Below are 18,873 nucleotides of genomic sequence, written 5' to 3' on the forward strand. Positions count from 1 at the left end.
TGCAATCCTAGGCTGTCAGCTCAGCAGGCATGTGTCTTGAGCCCCATTTATCATTTTTCATACCTTTTTTAGGGCCCACAAAGATAAGTATGTCATGTTTGATCTTAGCTATTTCTTTTTGGTTTTCTCTTTCTATATTTATCTACATTGCTATCTGACTGGAGTAGAGGTTACATGTGAAACCAACCTTGTTATAGTTTCTAGACCATTTGTACATTATTACATGTGAACTCTCGTTTGCTATCTGGACCTGGCTAAAAAGATGATTACTGACCAGCCAGAATCTTATCTTGCTTGTCTAGGATACAGCAACCCAAAACCAAATTATCTTTTTGGCAACCACCTTATATTGTGACTTTAGATTAAGTTTGTATTCAGTTAAAGCTACTAGTGACAATTATAGATGCTGCTGTTGAGCTAAATATCTCTTGTTCCTCCTAACCAGCAGTATCTACAACACCTGGAAACTGGTTAGATATGCATAATACTATTGAATCTACATTTTCACAGGCTCCTGAAGTGGTTCCTATGCACTTTTAAGCCCTATTCCACATTTATGTAGGATGAGTAGTATTAAGGGAAGCTGAAGTCACAGGATGTTTGGATGACATTCATTTGTATTATTTTTAATGAAGGTAAAGATAAATCTAAATCTTCTGTTAACTGATTCATTACTATAAATTATTTTGCATGAGTGGCCGGCCATTTGTTTTAGTCTGAAACTTTGGTTCAGTATTCAAGACTGGCTTTAATTTGAGTTTATTTTCATTTAAAAGAAAGAAAAGACATTCAATCATCTCCCCAAACCTAGTCTTACACTTTGTAATAGTTTTACCTTATTAAAAAATGAATTATAGGTTTTTCACATTTAATATGACTGAAGAGAATAGTAAGAAATTATCTATAGTGGGGGCTTGCCTGGGGTCGGAATGGCTGGGGGGGTGGTCAAGCAGGAGAAAAGGAGACATATGTAAAACTTTAGACAATAAATTAAAAAAAAGAAATTATCTGTAATAATAAAAGCATAATATGCAAATCGACCGAATGGCCGAACAGCAGAACCGTCTGGATGACCTTCTGGATGAAGCCGGGGCTGTGAGGGCCAAGGCAGCCGGGCTGTGCGGGCTGAGCCCCTTGCATCCATTTCATGCGTCGGGCCTCTAGTACTTGTGTAATTGAAATTGTATAAGAAATTTGGAAGAGTATTTTGCTTAATAGGATTTAGTATCTTGTTTCCAGGTAGTAGTCTAAACAGCTTTATTCTAATGTCATTTTGTTCTCTGGCATTGTTTTTCAAAACACTTTGTGTGTTTTTTAAGCTACACCATTCTGTTTTTGCATTTATTTCCTAGGGATGTCCTTTAACACCATTGCCTCCAGTTAGTATTGCTATTCGATTGACCTATGTACTTCAGGATTGGCAGCAGTATTTTTGGCCTCAGCAACCTCCAGGTGAGATAATTTAAAACTATATTTCACTTACTGAATATAAATAGAAAAGAAAATATATTCAGAAATTATTTAAGAGTGTGTTTTAGGTGTTTTAAGTTTGAAATATCTGTAATTCATTCTAAATGCAATATTGCTGATTTCATTTCCTTCATCATTTTTTTCTCTTTAAAAAACTCTTTAGATTGTTCTAGACTAGAGACAGTATTACTCTATACTTGACAACTTGTTTTTGAAAGCTAATACTGCTTATAAAGCATCCCCCTGCTGTGGAACATCATGTGCTATATGCAGTGAATGATTAAAATGTCTGTTTTTAGAATACTATAATAAGAGAAGCTATCATAAGCTGAGGATGGACTGCAGAGAACTTTATAGAGTTTGAAGAAGAGTGTTAAATAAGGAAACCAGAAAAAAAAAGTTTGTATACACATATACTTATGATGGGAAGGCCTGTAGAATATTATATTTTAACTTGCGTTTGATAAAATGCAATTAAAATCAATTTACCTGCTTAGCCATTGAAATACTGCTTCATTCAACAATCATTATCTATAATAATAAAAGGGTAATATGCTAATTAGACGGGACATCCTTCTGATGAAGCTGGGGCCAGAGGGAAGCCCAGGTCCCGGATGCCAGAGGGAAGCCGGTGCCAGCAGCTGGGGAAAGGAACGTCTACTCTTGCACAAATTGAGCCTCTAGTTGGCTTATAATAGGCCAGACTCTGCTAGAGACATATAGCCTAATTAAGTGGGGTTTTGTTTTCTGGGTGTTTCTCTTACTTATAAGTGTAATTGTATTCACGTATATCTAAAAAGAAATTAAATACAAACATAAATTATAAGGATTTTACTAGCCTGAAAACATTTTTCAGTCTCCCTCAAAGAGAAAGAAATGAAAATTAAATAATATTCTTTACTGTTTGTTTTTATTCTAAGTAGTTGGATATTTATAGGATTGAAAATAATAAATTGGTACTCTTGGGATGATATTAAAAGTAATGTAATACATTCTTAGCTTTGGTAGTTATATATACTACTACTATCTTATTTTATGTATCATTGAATAATTTGAAACTAATCTATAATAATAAAAGTGTAGTATGCTAATTAGACTGGACGTCCTTCTGGACAAAGCTGGGGCTGGGAGGGAAGCCTGAGTCCTGGGTGTCAGAGGGAAGCTGGTGCTGGCAGCTGGGGGAAGGAAGGCCTACTCTTGCACAAATTTTATTGATCGGGCCTCTAGTGTACAATAAAAAATCTGCATCTAAATTACAGCAAGAGGAAATAAAAGCTGAGCTGACATATAAGAAGAAAGACTCAAATGTTTGTTTTGGTAATTTTAGTTCTCAGACAAAAATACCCACTAGACAATTTGCAGTTGGCTTCTAGTTATAAGTTTAAATTCCTACCCTCTTTTTCTTTTTTTTTTTTTAAAGGCTGCTCTAATATTAGTCAATTTAAAAGATTTCCCAAGATGGTACCTTGGTCTGTTGATGATCTAAGAAGAAGCCCAAGAGCCAAAATTTTAGCAGTGTAATTCTGATTGCCAATAAGGCCTTTGTTAACATTCTATTGCCTATTTTTTTAAATGGGTATAAAAATTCCTCTTCAGTGGATTGAAGGCCATATACATTTTTATTATTTTCTCCTATAATGAGAATAAAGGGATTGAAAATGTAATATGAGCCAGACACTGTGCTTGGCATTTTATATATTATTTCACATAATTTTCATTTACAGATATTACTGTCTTTCTCAGAGAACATAAGTAACCGGACCAAGGTCACATGGTCACCAAGTGATAAAGTTCTCATTCAAACATTGGTCAAACTCTAAATCTCATGGTCTTTTCATTTCATAATATTACTTCTCAATTTTTAATTTAGTTAAAACATTTGTGCAGTTATAGTCTAGTAATTTTAATTTACAAAATGTGTTTATTATAAATTTTGAAGCTCTTAAAAATTACATCCTATATAATAAAGAGGTAATATGCAAATTGACCTTCACACCCTCGTATCACAAAATGACCGCCCCCATGTCGTCACAAGATGGCCACCCCCACGTCACAAGATGGCCACCACATGATGGCCGCCCCCACATTGTCACAAGATGGCTGGCAGGGGAGGGCAGTTGGGGGTGATCAGACCAGCAGGGGAGGGCAGCTGGGGGTGATCGGGCTGGCAGGGGAGCAGTTAGCATCACTTGGGTCGGCAGGGGAGCAGTTAGGGGGCGATCAAGCTGGCAGGCAGAAGCGGTTAGGGGCAATCAGGCAGGCAGGCAGGAGAGTGGTTAGGAGCCAGCAGTTCCAGATCAGGCCTAAACCGGCAGTCGGACATCCCCCGAGGGGTCCCAGATTGGAGAGGGTGCAGGCCGGGCTGAGGGACACCCCCTGCACAGTGCACAAATTTCATGCACTGGGCTTCTAGTCTTGTAATAAAGCTAGTCATTGTGATCTTTATTATTGTAAGCATTCTTTAGTTGGAAAAATGGATTGAATTGACTTGAGAAAATTTAGTGAATCAAGTAAGTGAACCATATATAATGACTAATTTTATTAATTTAGTTAGGGTATAGTTTGTCAAACATGATTTTAGCAAATCTGGGCATGTTCATAACTCAACAATAGACTTTAATTTTAGGAATTCCAGGGTAGTAGGAATAATTAAGAACAACCATCTGTATTATTTCAGATAGAAATGAATCCTTTTGATGTGTTTTGGAAGTGTTTATCATTTCTTCAAAAGGAATGGAACTTCGGGGAGTGTTTTACCTTCTAAATTCTCTAATCTCAGATAACCATTCTTAATGGAAAGGAAATTCTTTGGTGAACTTTAAATATTTCCACGTACTATCAACTGAAATATGATTTTATTAATGATGACTAATTTGTTATTCAGAAACTATTGACAGCAAAACTGATGAATGTAGGGTAGTGCTTAAATTTTTTAATACTTGGATAATCTTTTTTTAGATGATATTAATCACATTCTTAAGAAATGCAAAATAATGTTCTTTTGAATAATATTTAAGGAATATTTAAGGAGGTTAAAATTGGAATGCATGATTTGACTTAAACACTGGATAAATAGGAATAGGAATTGTGTCCCTTTACTATGATTTTTTGGGGGCAAGTCTTTAATACCTGACTGCTTGCTCTCTGACTTGCTGTATGAGCTCTTGATGTAGGCACTTTTAAATCTATAATCTTCCAAAGGGCTAACCTAACTAATTCTTGTCTCTATTTTTTGCTCAATAATGGAAAAATGTTTCTTTTGTTTAGATATAGATGCCCTTGTAGGAGGGGAAGTTGGAGGTTTGGAGTTTGGCAAGCTACCATTTGGTGCCTGTGAAGATCCTATAAGGTGAGAACTTCAATCTATTTGAATTATGGGACTTCACTTTAAAAATTATATTAATACTGATTTTACTGTGCTTTTTAATAATGTAGCTTCCTAGAATGAATATAGTACTAGATTCAGACCTATGACTAACAATCTGTTCATCTTTTTTTTTCTCTCTGTAACTTAAGTAATAAGAAGCTTTAAAATAATATATAAAATGTATATAATACCATTTATTGATTTTCCTTATAGAAGTGATTCTTGGTCTACTTTTTGGGAAACATTTGAAATATTGAAAACAGATTGTGAATCTTATATGTAACAAACTTTCATGTATCTATCACCTCGAATTAACATTTACATTTTTCCTGACCACTTTTTCAAAATGTACAAATTAAGACTTAAGTTTAAGACTTAAGGCATAAGGGTGACCTCTTAGGTTACCCACCTGCTTTTCTAAAAGAGCTACTGAATTTTAAGAAAAAGTTGTTTCACAAGAAAATGTGGGGCTTGGAAAGTTTAATCACCAATAATAAAATATTTGGAAAATATAAACAATGGTGATTTAGAAGCTATCTTATTTGTTAAGTTAAACTATTTGGTTAATGAAAAAATATATACACGTGTATATATATATTCTTAATAATCTCACATAGAGTTAGAAATAATAATACTTTAAAAATTAGGAGAAGAAAAAGAGTATCTTTTGTAATTAATATTTTTTTATTACATGAGCTGGGCACAACGCTAAATGAGGAAGATACAGAAGTAAATAAAAGCATCTGTCTTCTTGGTATTTATAGTCCAGTTGAAGGAAATAGACTTGAAATAATCACCTAAATAAACATACAAGTTGAGGGATAATTGAAGGAAAAGTACAGGCTGTAATGACAGTAAAATTAGGAGCTAGTTTAGATTGGGGCACCATCAGGAAAGTATTCTCAAAGGAAGTATATTTAACTTTAGTCTCAGTTAGGGGAGGACTTATACAGACAAAGAGTTAGAGATCGACCATTCCAGGTGGAAGGAAGAGCCTGTAGAAAAGAGTTTAGCTTGTTTATTGTAGGAAATACAAGATGGCCAGCGTGGCTAGAATACAGCAAACAAGAGAAATTGTATATGGTGACTTATAGATAGATTTAGCATCCTCCAACTGACTTATTCATTTGAATTTCGCTTAGTGAAAATTAGGGGAAAAGAATAAAATTGACCTGGTAGTAGAAATTGGAAATAATTAGTTATTAAATATTTCTAATTTTATATGTGATGAGGAATCAGTAGAGAAACAAATGATTAAAGAAGAATGCAAAAATAAATTGGGGGTAAGATGATACATATGGTAGACCAGTTCAATCCAGTGGTGATTAGCAAATGTGGGAGCTATGCTTTTAAAAAGGAATCTTTGGCAGTGGAAGAGGAAATGAAGAGGCTTTTTTCAGTGTCCATTCTTCTTGTCAAAGAAACTGTTCTATAGTTAGAGGGAGAGGAGAGGACATAGTGATAAATGCTTAGGAACTGAATCTGAGGTTAATACCTAAAATCATTCAGGAGCTTATAGTTTTAAACTCTAATCATCTTTATTGGAAAGATAATTGGTAACTCAAATGTTTAATTGGAATCATTATAGGATGGGGCTTGGAAAATAGGCTTGAGCCAAGGGTGTCCAGTTGCTCAGTTCATAGCTGAGGTTACACTGCATTATTGTGGAGAGCTGGCCCTGCTTTCACGCTGAATTCTAAACCGTACTTATGGATTCGGACTCTCCGACTGGAGTTGCCAATTAGTTGAGCACCACCAAAGATCAGAGAAATAATGCAGGCAGTCCTTGGGTTACGTAGGATTTGATGTACATCATTTCGTGGTTACATCGCCATCTCCCATTTATTTATTAAAAAAAAAGTTCTGTCATTTTGACATATGTACATATATGCTTTATGTTTTTTTATCATTTATTTACCACAAATAAAGGTCAGGAATTGTTATCTTTCTTTAAAATTTTTTTTTTTACTGTTTCACTTCATTACTGCGGTGTATGGGCTCCATTCCATGTGAGTGACGCTGGTACTTATGTAGGTGGGTTCCGACTTATGGCGAAAATCGCGTACGTCGTGCCATAGGAACCGATCTCCGACGTAACCCGAGGACCTACTGTAATTGGCTCTTTTTGGCTTCTGTAGTCCCCAAACATAAGAAGTGAATTTAGAATCTAGACAGGAAAAAAAAATTCATTAAATTCATAATCCCCCCACTCATAGGAGATCACTGATTACAGCTTGATATGTGTTCTTCCAGTCACTTTTTTCTATGTGTGAATTTGGTGTGTATATATGCATGTGCAACAAGGGTCTGCAAGACCACCCTCAGGTCAGTGATTTGTTAGGAGGACTCATGGAACTCAGCAGTTATGCTTGTGGCTATGATTTATTACAGCAAAAGAATACAATGAAAAAAATCAAAGGAAAAAGGCACATAGGGCGATATCCAGAGCAAACTAGGCACAAGCTTCCTCTCCCAGTGTAGTCACACAGGACACACTCAGTGCTCCCAGCAATGCATTGTGATGTGTGAAAGGTTATCTACCAGGGAAGCTCATTAGAGGCTCAGTGCTTAGGGCTTGTTTGTTGTTCTTTTGTCCTGACCCAAGGATATGGTTGTTGTTTTGTTATGTTTTTATATTTTTTATTGATTTTCCGGGGGGTGTGGGGGAGAGAGAGAGACAGAGGGAGAGAGAGAAACAAGAGGGAGAGAGAGAAACATCAATGTGCGAGAGAGACATCAATCGGTTGCCTTCCATATGTGCCCCAACTAGGAATACTACCTGCAATCTAGGTATGTGCCCTGACCGGGAATCAAACCTGCAGCCTTTTGGGGTATGGGACTATGCTCTAAACAACTGAGCTACCCAGCCAGGGCAATGCTTGGGGTATTTATCTGGGGCTGGTCACATAGGCACCCTCTACCTAAAATATATCAGAAAGTAGGGCCCTAACTGGTTTGGCTCAGTGGATAGAGCATCGGCCTGCGGACTGCAGGGTCCCAGGTTCAATTCCAGTCAAGGGCATGTACCTTGGTTGCAGGCACATCCCCAGTAGCAGGTGTGCAGGAGGCAGCTGATAGATGTTTCTCTCTCATCAATGTTTCTAATTCTCTATCCCTCTCCCTTCCTCTCTGTAAAAAATCAATAAAATATATTAAAAAAAAAAAAAAAAAAGAAAGCAGGTATTCAACTTAAATCATATTGTTTGCACAAGGAGTTCAGGCACAGTGAGCCACTTTTATCAGGGAATGGTAGGAACCCTTCTGAAGTTCCCAGATATTAAGCCAAGGGCCAGCCTTGCAAGTAGTCCTATCAGGCCTGCTATGTTAACTCATTTTTTGCACAATATATTTATACTAGAGGCCTTGTGCACAAATTTGTGCATGGGTGGGGTCCCTCGGCCTGGCCAGCAATCGGGCCGATAGGGGCCGTCTCGCCCAGTCCAAATCGGGGCTGGCTAGCGGGGGAGGTTGGCCAGCCGAGGAAGGTTGGCACACTGACCACCAGGAGGCAGCTCCTGCATTGAGCGTCTGCCCCCTGGTGGTCAGTGTGCATCATAGGTACTGGCTGGTCATCCGGTCTTCTGGTCATAACGGTCGCTTAGGCTTTTATATATAGATATATAGATATATATATATATATAGATATATATATATATATATTTTATAAATGTTTGTCAACCTCTATATTTTTTGTGGCTTTTTTTTTATTTTATAATTTTACATGAACATTTTTTGAAACTTAATATTCATTTATAAGAGATCCCCAAACTATGACCTGTGGATCAAATCTGGCCAGTTGCCTGCTTTTCTATAGCCAAAGAGCCAAGAATGGTTTTTACATTTTAAAAGGTTTTAATAGAAAAAACAACCAAAATATAACATAGACTACATGGCTCACAACAGCTAAAATATTTACTCTCTGATCCTTTGCAGAAGAACTTTGCCAACTCTTATTTATAACTTTTTTCCCCAAAAAATGGCATGTAATTCATATACCATGAAATTCACCAGTTTAAAGTGTACAATTCAGCTCTGGCCAGCATTGTTCAGTGGTTAAAGTATTGGCCTGCTTACTAAAGGGTCTAGAGTTCGCTTCCGGTCAAGAGCACATACCTAAGTGGCAGGTTTGATCCTCAGCCCTGGTCAGGGAATGTGTGGGAGGCAGCCAATCGATGATGTCACTCTCTCTTCCTCTTACCCTCTTGCTTCCCCACCCTCTCCCCTCTCTCTTTCCCTCTTCCCTCCCCTCGACCCTCTCTAAAAATCAGTGGAAAAAATGTCTTCAGGTGAAGATTAACAATAAATAAACCAACCAACAAATAAATAATAAGTACAGTTTAGTGGTTTTTAGTATTTACAGAGTTGTACAACCATCATCCCTATCTAATCCAAAAAAACTTTTATCACCCCCAAAAAGAAACACCTCACCTCTTAGCTGCCATCCCTCCTAATCTCCCCAGGCTCTCCAGCTAAAGGAAAGTGCTACTCTACTTTCTGTTTCTATGAATTTGCCTATTCTGGACATTTCATATAAATTGCAGTATACAATATGTTCTCTTTCATGTCTGTCTTCCTTCACTTACCATAATGTGTGTGTTTTTTGTTGTTCATTTTGGTTAATCCTCACCTGAGAATATTTTTTCCATTGATTTTTTTTTTTTTTTTAGAGATAGTGGAAGGTGGAGGGGAAAGAGAGAGACATCGATTGGTTGCCTCTGGAAAGTCTGCAACACAGGCACTAACTGGGCGGGGAACAAACCTGCAACCCAGGAACATGCCCTTGACTGGGAATCTAACCCTCAGCCTTTCAGTGCCAGGGCCCACACCCTATCACTGAACCGTACTGGGGCCAGGGAGCATAATGTTTTTTAGGTTAATCCTGTATAATAAAAAGCGTAATACACAAATCGACCAAATGGCGGAATGACCTTACACACACACACATTAAAGCTTTTGGATATATTTTATGTTTTGTTTATTTTTAGTGAACTCCACTTAGCAACTACATGGCCTCACCTGACTGAAGGTATCATTGTGGATAATGATGTTTATTCGTAAGTATGTTAAGAGTTATGCATTGAGACTCAAAACATCTCAGTAGAATAAATTAACTGCCAATGGTTAGCAATTTTCTCTTTTTCTTTATATCAGTTTCTGATAAGGTTGATTTTTCTATTTTTTAAATATCACTCTTAAGACTGATGAATATGTGTTAAAGATGTGTTTTTAAGCTGCTGACTTTGGGGATGTGATCCTTATCCTTAGTTCAGAGATAATGAACAATCTCAGTCTTACTTGGTTTTAGCAAAGATATATCTAATCAGTTTGGGATTTAGTACATAATTCTGTTAAACTTTCTTGGCTGATTAGAAGCATTTCATGAAGTGCTTTGAAGAGATGATCATCATCAGAAAGTGTGGAAATAGTATTTGATCTTTAAATGTCATAAATAACATCTATGTCATATACTCCTTACCAATGGAAATGACTTGAAAATTACAGCAAGCATTATCTATCTAGGAAGAATGTGGAAAAAGAGGAATGCAGTTTTAGTACCCTCTCATTCCTGATGCAGAACAGGAGAAATAGGACACTTTTTCTTTTCATAATTAAAACAAATGTGTTGTATTTGCTGCTGGTGAAAATAACATGAGCTTTCTTAATCAGGTAATTAAGATGGGTATAAAGAAAAAAGTAAACACTACCTAGAATCCCATTACTTAAAAAACAGCCAGTTAGTATTTTGGGGTATATCCTTTTTTTAATAATTGAGTTATAATTAATATAACATTGTATTAGTTTCAGGTGTACAACAATGATTTGCTATTTGAATGATAATATATCTTTTTAAAATGCATACTTGCTTCTCATCCCTTTTTTATATTTTCTAATGTAATTTCATTAGATTATCAATGTACATTGACCACTTTTTAAAAATTGTTTTTGTTATTTCCTTTTGTTCTATTTTGTCCAAGCACTTTGGTTTCTTAAGATTTTTTAAAACGCATCCAAATAGCCTAATGCATCAGGATAATAGCAAGTTTAAGGAAGGCAAAACATATAGCTTATTCTTCTGTGTAATGATTTTATTAGAGTGCATTTTGGTAAATTCATGAATATTACAGATGAACATAATTAGGATCTTATGTTTATTGTTTTACATTTTAGTGATTTGGATCCTCTTCAGGCTCCCCATTGGTCTGTTAGAGTTCGAAAAGCTGATAATCTTCAGTGTTTGCTAGGTAAGATGTATTATCTTCCTTTCCTGAAATACCACCAGTCTGCCTGTCTTCCAGATCAGGAACACTGAACTCATTCTGTATACTTTATCTGTACAAAAAATATTTTTATTTTATTTTTTTACATTTGTAGAGTGCTTTGTAGGTCTGCTAAATTATCTCATATACCAAAAGGTAGTGGGTTCAATTCCTTGTCAGGGAACATACCTGGATTGTGGGTTCCATCCCTGGCTGGGGCATGTATGGCGGGGCAGGGAGCAACCGATATCTATCTATCTATCTCTCTCTCTCTCTCTCTCTCTCTCTCTCTCTCTCTGTCAATTTTTAAAAATATTTGCTAATAGTAGTGAATCCTTATAGTTACTCTTGAATAGCACTAATAGAGTATTTTAGTTTTAACAAGTCACACCTCAGAATTATCTGATATTTTCTCATGATCTGAGTTTTAGTCTTAAGATGCATTTATGTCACTTCCTGTTTTTCCTCCTGTGGAATAGTCTGTATCTTCCACTCTAGTTATTAGAGCCCTTTTGCTATGCCTCCCAACCTGTGGTATATGATGGAAAGAGCATTGATTTTTACGATGCTAGCCCCTACCCACCCAGCCAGGTCTTCACACCCTATTGCTCATGTCCACCGATTATGCATATAAGTATACTAGAGGCCCGGTGCACGAAATTTGTGCACTGAGCATTGTCCCTCAGTCCAGCCTGCACCCTCTCCAATCTAGGACCCCTTGGGGGATGTCGACTGCCGGGATCGGGCCTAAACAGGCAGTCGGACATCCCTCTCACAATCCGGGACTGCTGGCTCCTAACCACTCACCTGCCTGGCTGCCTGATTGCCCCTTACCGCTCCCCTGCCAGCCTGATCACCCCTTAACCACTCCCCTGCCGGCCTGATTGACACCTAACCACTCCCCTGCCAGCATGATTGACACCTGCCAGCCCAACCACCCCCAACTGCCCTCCCCTGCCGACCAGCTTGGGACAATGTGGGGGTGGCCATCTTGTGACGACATGGGAGTGGCCATCTTGTGATGCAAGGGCATGAGGGTCAATTTGCATATTACCTCTTTATTATATAGGGTAAGTTCTTTGGTTTATCTCTTCTTGTCCCCCCTATTCCCACATCAAGTTATGTCAGTCTATTCCATGCCTCCATGCCTCTGGTCTTATTTTGTTGGTCAATTAATTTTCATTAGATTCCACAAATAAGTGAGATCATGTGATATTTGTCTTTCTCAGATTGGCTTATTTCACTTAGCATAATATGCTGTCCCAAAGGGTAAGAGGTCCCTCTTTTTTATAGCTGCATAGTATTCCATTGTGTAAATGTCCCACAGCTTTTTTTTATCCATTCATCTACTGATGGGCTGTTTCCAAATCTTAGCTATTGTAAATAATGCTGCTATGAACATAGGGGTGCATATATTCTTTCCGATTGGTGTTTCAAGTCTTTTAAGATATAGTCCCAGAAGTGGGATCACTAGGTCAAACAGAAGTTCCATTTTTAATTTTTTGAGGAAATTCCATACTCTTTTGCACAGTGGCTGCAACAGTTTGCATTTCCACTAGCAGTGCACTAGGGTTCCCTTCTCTCCACAACCTCGCCAGCACTTGTTTGTTGATTTTTTTGATGATAGCCATTCTGACAGGTGTGAGGTGACATCTCATTGTGGTTTTAATTTGCATTTCTCTGATGATTGATTAGTGAATTTGAGCATTTTTTTCATATGTCTCTTGGCCATTTGTATGCCCTCTTTAGAGAAATGTCTATTCAGGTCTTCTGCCCATTTTTTAATTGGATTGTTCATCTTGCTTTTGTTGAGTTGTATGAGTTCTTTATATATTTTGGGTATTAACCCCCTACCAGACGTATCACTGGCAAAAATGTTCTCCCATACAGTGGGTTCCCTTTTCATTTTGAAGTTGGTTTCTTTTGCTGCGCAGAGCTTTTTATTTTGATAGTCCCATCAGTTTATTGTCTCCTTGGTTTCCTTTTTCCCTAGGAGATGTATCAGCAAAAATTCTGCTACGTGAGATGTCTGAAATTTTACTGCCCATGTTTTCTTCTAAGACTTTATGGTTTCATGCTTTACATTTAAGTCTTTTTAAAAAATATATATTTTTATTGATTTCAGAGAGGAAGAGAGATAGAAACATCAATGATGAGAGAGAGTCATCAATCAGCTGCCTCCTGCATGCCCCCTACTGGGGATCGAGCCTGCAACTCAGGGTCATGTGCCCTTGACTGGAATTGAACCCGGGACTCTTTAGTCTGTAGGCCGACACTCTATCCACTGAGTCAGACCAGCTAGGGCTATTTAAGTCTTTTAAATTAAAAAAAAAGGTTTTTTTTAATGGATTCCGAACTCCAGTAGGGTGGCAGTTAGGAAACAAAGACCACTGCATACATAGGGTAATATTCTTGTTACTAGTACAGCTTAGTGAGAATAGATACTCTTTGTTTTATTCAGGCATAGAACAAGGGCTTAATATTATTAGTTACAGTTTCTTTCCTTTTATTCTAGAAGGAATTCTAAGGAAAAAAAATTACTATCCTGGGATATGTAGAAAAAGGAAGAGCCAGGTTTCCTTTGAAATAGGATTCATTTTTGTCATGAGTTGTAAATACTGAATGTGTTTTGAAAATTTTTTTCCATATCTTAGTTAATAGCTTTGTGAAAAGGCATGTACTTTAATTTATAGGACTGCTTTCTTTGTTAAGTGTCAAAAATTAATAACTTTTTTTTTCTCTGTAGGTGATTTTGTCACTGAATTTTTTAAAGTTTGCCGTCGGAAGGAATCAACTGATGAGATTCTTGGACGATCCACATTTGAGGAAGAAGGGAGAGGTGACCTACTTTTTTTTAAGTTATTTTCAAATGTGAAACCCCTAGCAACTATTTATCTATTTTCTTACTTGAATTAAGTTGGAATACCAAGTGTTGCTGGATTAGATAGCTACCATTTCTCTCTAGGTTATACTATATATACCCTAAGCTTAAAGCACTAAGTGTATTTAATAAGCTCTTTCCACCAAGAATGTAAGATATTTTGAAAAGCAGGGTTTTAGAGGTTTATTTTTGAAGTCTCCTAGGGAGAAGTAACTTGTGTTACACCTTGTCAATCATACATGCATATGAAGGTAAACGTGTGTATTAAAATTTTATAATTCTGAGACCATGTAACACTAGCAAAAGGAGTGACTAAAATATTTTATACAGTCTTCAGTTTACTCATCACTTTGATCTGCTAAGGTTGGTGATATAATTTGTATTCATTTCTATTCTTCTAGAAATTGCTGATATAACTCACGCCTTGTCAAAGTTGACAGAGCCAGCACCAGTTCCAATTCATAAATTATCAGTTTCAAATATGGTACATACTGCAAAGAAGAAAATAAAAAAACACAGAGGTGTAGAAGAGTCACCACTGAATAATGATGTCCTCAACACTATTCTCTTGGTAAGCACTAATGTCTTTATATGTCTATATGCATATGCATTTATTCATTATATCCTCAGTCCTTTCTGTGTGGCGGGCACTGGATTGGGAATATAAAATGAGAAAAACGAAGTCCCCACATTCAGAGAGTTTTCACTGGTGTCTGGGAAAAAGGAAAGTAAACAATACTTACAATACGTGTTCCGTTTGAGAAGTCGGCAGAGGGGCTGGAGAGCACAGCAGGGGTGCCTCTGTCTCGGGGCGGTGGCTGTCAGGGAGGGCTTCACACAGAACACTGGGACTCCATCTACTTCCTTTCACAGAGAAAGCTTATGTTATAGTGAATAGTTAGAGGCCTGGGAGTCTCCTAGGGATAGTGTGGTGGAACAAGCCCCGCCTGGGCGCCTGACTTTGTGATTTGAACACCCATTTGACTTCAGTTTCCTCATCTGTAAATGAGGCTGATAAAACCTTGTGAGATTGTTGTGAGTGTTAAAGGACCTTCTGTTACTTTGCCTGGCATAAAATATGCCTTTGATACATATTCTTACTGTAATTGTAGTTATAATCATACTTCTGGCAATTTGTGCATTAAGACAGCCTGGGGAAAAACCTTCAAGAGTAGTACAATGAAAAGAAGACTGGTCTTGTAAACTTCATGTTAATCTTATCACTGTATTAATCTGAACAATACTCTTGGCCAGGTTTTCAGCTTCTGTGTCTCTAAGACATGGGCAGTGTTACTTAACTCACACAGTGATATGAGAATAGGATATTGCTTGTAAATGTGCCGAGTTAGTGGGGTTGGCACACAGTAGTTCCTCTATTTCTAAAAATCTGTTGAGTATGTTCTGTAATATGTGGCACAGTATGCATAGTAAAAGGAATTACAAATCAACAGTACCACAAAGCACTTGGGAGAAACAGTGATTTAAAAAAAAAAAAAAAAAAGGACTGAAAGTAAATTTCTGTAGAGAAGGCCCCTTCTTAAGAATGTATCCTTATAGATATTATTCCAGTTATATAGCTCAATTATCATATGCACTGCATTTTTCTTTTTTAACCAATCCTACACACAGACACATAAACAAAGACCATGTGGAAAAGATACTCTGGTCATTACAGGTTCAGACTGCTTCTTACTTTCTAGGAGAATCTCATAAAATGAACTTACGTGTCTTAAATATCATACTTTTAGTAGTAGCCCTGCGCACAAACCCTTGCGCCAGTAGCTCTCTGCAGGGCCTGGCTGCTCCGTGCCCACTTCCCAGAGGCTCTCCGTGGCCCAGAGGCCCATCGGCAGCCGGGCGCAAAACACTTGCGTCATCGCTGGGGTGACGACACAAGCGTCCCCCCCACCCCCAACCCCCGGCTGCTCCGTGCCCACTGCCCAGAGGCCCTCCGCAGCCAGGGTAGAACATTTGCCTCATTGCCATGGTGACAAACCAAGCATTCCACCAGGCCACTCACACTGCCCGTTCTCAGCGGCCGCCCCCCCCCCCCCCCGGGACTGGGGGACTGCAGCGGGGCTGAGAGGACGGCGCCATCTTTGTGATGGAGTGATGGTTAATTTGCATATTACCCTTTTATTAGATAGGATTATTTCATATATGAAAACCTGTAGATAATATAACAACTGAGTCTCATGAATATATGGGTATTTAAATTTTTTCTTTTATAGCTTTGTCTTTTTTATAATATTAATACTTTCTCCTAAAATATATAATATTAACACTATAATATTAACACTTTCTTAAAACTTTAATGACCTTGGATGAACCTGCAATCATAGTGAAGAAATTTTGGCTTTGCATTCTGTTTAGTTTACAGAACCAGGTGGTTACTATTTTAAAAAGCCTCTGATTCCTAAAATTGGCTGGTCACTAAAACTCTGTATCTTCAAAGAAAAATAGAAATAGTTTGAGATAATGAAGAACCAACTGGCCAGCACAATAAGAGCATTTTCATTGTTTTAACAGCATAATCATTAAAAAGTCAACTAGTTCCTATATGAGTAGCAAAAATCAACAAATTAGGAAATTTGTTTGACATTGTGGTTACTTCCAATCTCCCTTAGTTCTTATTTCCTGATGCTGCTTCTGAGAAACCATTAGATGGAACTTCTTCAATGGACAACAATCCTTCGTCAGAGAGTGAAGAATATGTAAGTCTAGTGATTAAAATGCATCAAATTTCTAAGGATTTACTATATTTCTAGATTAGTAGAATAAGGATCTTTTTATTTTAAAAATCACCTTAGGAAAACATGAGGGGCCATCATGGCTTCCACTTAGAAAATGATCTGCAATAGAACATTGACATATTTTGAGTAGCAAGAACTTTTCTGATAACAGTGGAAATAAGTAACATAAAATACTGTGCATAACTGGGATTTCCCTCATTTTAGACTTTTTATAAATAATAAAATTTGTTTTGCAACAGATTGGTTCCTGTATTTCAAACTAGGAAGTGAGTGAAAAACTCATTAATATTATAAAATATGTAAATAAAGGAAACTTTTTATGTTTTCCTTATCCAGGTCTTTGATAAATTGAGAAATGAGAGTTTAAATGACAGATATAGAGAGATATCAATCTGTTAGAACAGTTATTGTTAAGAAATAGATTTCATAAAGTGAGGAGAAAAGGCAAGAGTTTTACATTTTCAGTTTGCACTGTTCTGAGTTTATCTTCTGTTTTTGGTTTTGACAACAAGTGTGTACTATTGTTAAATAAAGGGTTTTTAAAAGTAACATAAAAATTGGAGTACATCTTGAAGATTCCACAGAAGAAATTGAAACTTTAACTTTTGCATCACCAAACTAGAGCTTCACTTTTTTGATCCTTGTAGAAATCTTGAAAACATGGAACTGCCTAAGAACAATTTAGGCAATATGTATTAAACATTGATAAAAACTAGTTTTGGTAGGATAGATTTAATTTTAGTATTAAAATCTTCACCCACACAGTTTTTGAATATGCATATAAATATGTTGTTAACAAGTTTTGCTTTGTTTCTGTTTTGTTAAATTTAGAATCTCTACAATCAGTTCAAATCTGCACCATCTGACAGTTTAACATACAAATTGGCTTTGTGTCTTTGTATGATCAATTTCTACCACGGAGGATTGAAAGGAGTGGCACACCTCTGGCAGGAATTTGTTCTTGAAATGCGTTTCAGATGGGAAAACGACTTTTTGATACCAGGGTAATAATTTCAATATCCACTTGTATAGATAGGATTTTTTGTTTGTTGGCAGCATTTGACTTTTGAACCATTAATTCTCGTCTAGGAATTCTACCCTAAGAAAATGGTAAGAAACTTTGGACATGTTTATGTTCAGAAGTGTTCACTGCAGCAAATTTAAAATCCTATCTAATAAAGAGGGAATATGCTAATTGACCCTCACGCTGTCGCAAAGATGGTGGCACCCACAGCCAATAAGGAGGGAATATGCTAATTGACTGCCCCGCCCTCAAAGATGGCGGCACCCACAGCCACAAGATGATGGCACCCAGTCCTCTCAGCCCTGCCGGGGCGCCAGGCACGCAGCAAGGCCGGGCCCACTTCCAGGCGGGTCTGGCCGTTCTGTGTGCCTGCCTCCGGAGTCCCCCAGTCCCCTCAGCCCCCCAGCCACCCAGGGCTGGCCTGAGGTGCAGGCAAGCCTTGGATGGCGACTGCCCAGCCAACGCCCGAGGCTCAGGGAACCAGGGCTGGCCGAGGCTTGCGCTGCTGGCAGTGGCAGCAGCAGAGGTGTGATGGGGCATCTCCTTCCCCTGATCGCTGGGTCACCTCCCCCCGCTGAGGGCTTCTGGACTGTGAGAGGGGGCAGGCTGGGCTGAGGGACCCCCCCCCTCCTCCAGTGCATGAATTTTCATGTACCAGGCCTCTAGTAGGGGAGAAAAAGGTTGAAACAACCTAAGTGCCAAATATAAAAGAATGGTTAAATAAATTATTATATATCTCTACAATGGAAAGTTATAGATCCATTACAAGTTTTTCCCCAAGAATCTCTAATAACGTTGAAAATGATCCTAATATTTGTAGTAAAGTAGAATATAGTATTGCATATACTGAGCATTTTCAATTATGCTGATGTTTATGTAATATTGTACAGCAAACTAAATGGAAAGAAATACAGCCAAATGTCAACAGTAGTTTTCCCAGATGTGAAATTATATTTTTATTTTGTTCTTTCTACATTTGTGCATTTTCTAAGTTACATGTTGTAAACATATATTTTTTATATTTGGAGAGATAACATCTCTAGAGTTCATAAGTTCAGATATTAAACATTACCTGTGAATTTTTGTATAGTTTACATTTCACTTAATCACATAGGAGAGTT

At 37.5% G+C, this 18,873-nt stretch overlaps 1 protein-coding gene and 1 long non-coding RNA gene across 4 annotated transcripts in view; one reads left to right on the plus strand and one right to left on the minus strand.

Annotated features, from left to right (window-relative positions):
• The window catches only part of RAB3GAP1 (RAB3 GTPase activating protein catalytic subunit 1), a 106,873-nt gene that overhangs the window by 48,780 nt on the left and 39,220 nt on the right, over nt 1–18,873 (plus strand). For all 3 annotated transcript variants that reach the window (XM_008143475.3, XM_054722951.1, XM_054722952.1), the window contains 8 exons: nt 1,353–1,452; nt 4,738–4,819; nt 9,823–9,891; nt 11,006–11,079; nt 13,841–13,933; nt 14,377–14,546; nt 16,603–16,689; nt 17,560–17,732. In XM_008143475.3, the coding sequence (XP_008141697.2) occupies nt 1,353–1,452; nt 4,738–4,819; nt 9,823–9,891; nt 11,006–11,079; nt 13,841–13,933; nt 14,377–14,546; nt 16,603–16,689; nt 17,560–17,732 (848 nt within the window). The remainder of the gene's footprint in view (nt 1–1,352; nt 1,453–4,737; nt 4,820–9,822; nt 9,892–11,005; nt 11,080–13,840; nt 13,934–14,376; nt 14,547–16,602; nt 16,690–17,559; nt 17,733–18,873) is intronic.
• Nucleotides 14,379–15,876, minus strand: LOC114232169 (uncharacterized). Its single transcript, XR_008557413.1, has 3 exons — nt 15,700–15,876; nt 14,719–14,839; nt 14,379–14,466 (listed from the first exon to the last, which is right to left on the minus strand). It is a non-coding gene; the product is annotated as an uncharacterized LOC114232169 (long non-coding RNA).

Source organism: Eptesicus fuscus, chromosome 11 (assembly GCF_027574615.1).
Source record: "Eptesicus fuscus isolate TK198812 chromosome 11, DD_ASM_mEF_20220401, whole genome shotgun sequence".
Classification (NCBI taxonomy): Eukaryota; Metazoa; Chordata; class Mammalia; order Chiroptera; family Vespertilionidae; genus Eptesicus; species Eptesicus fuscus.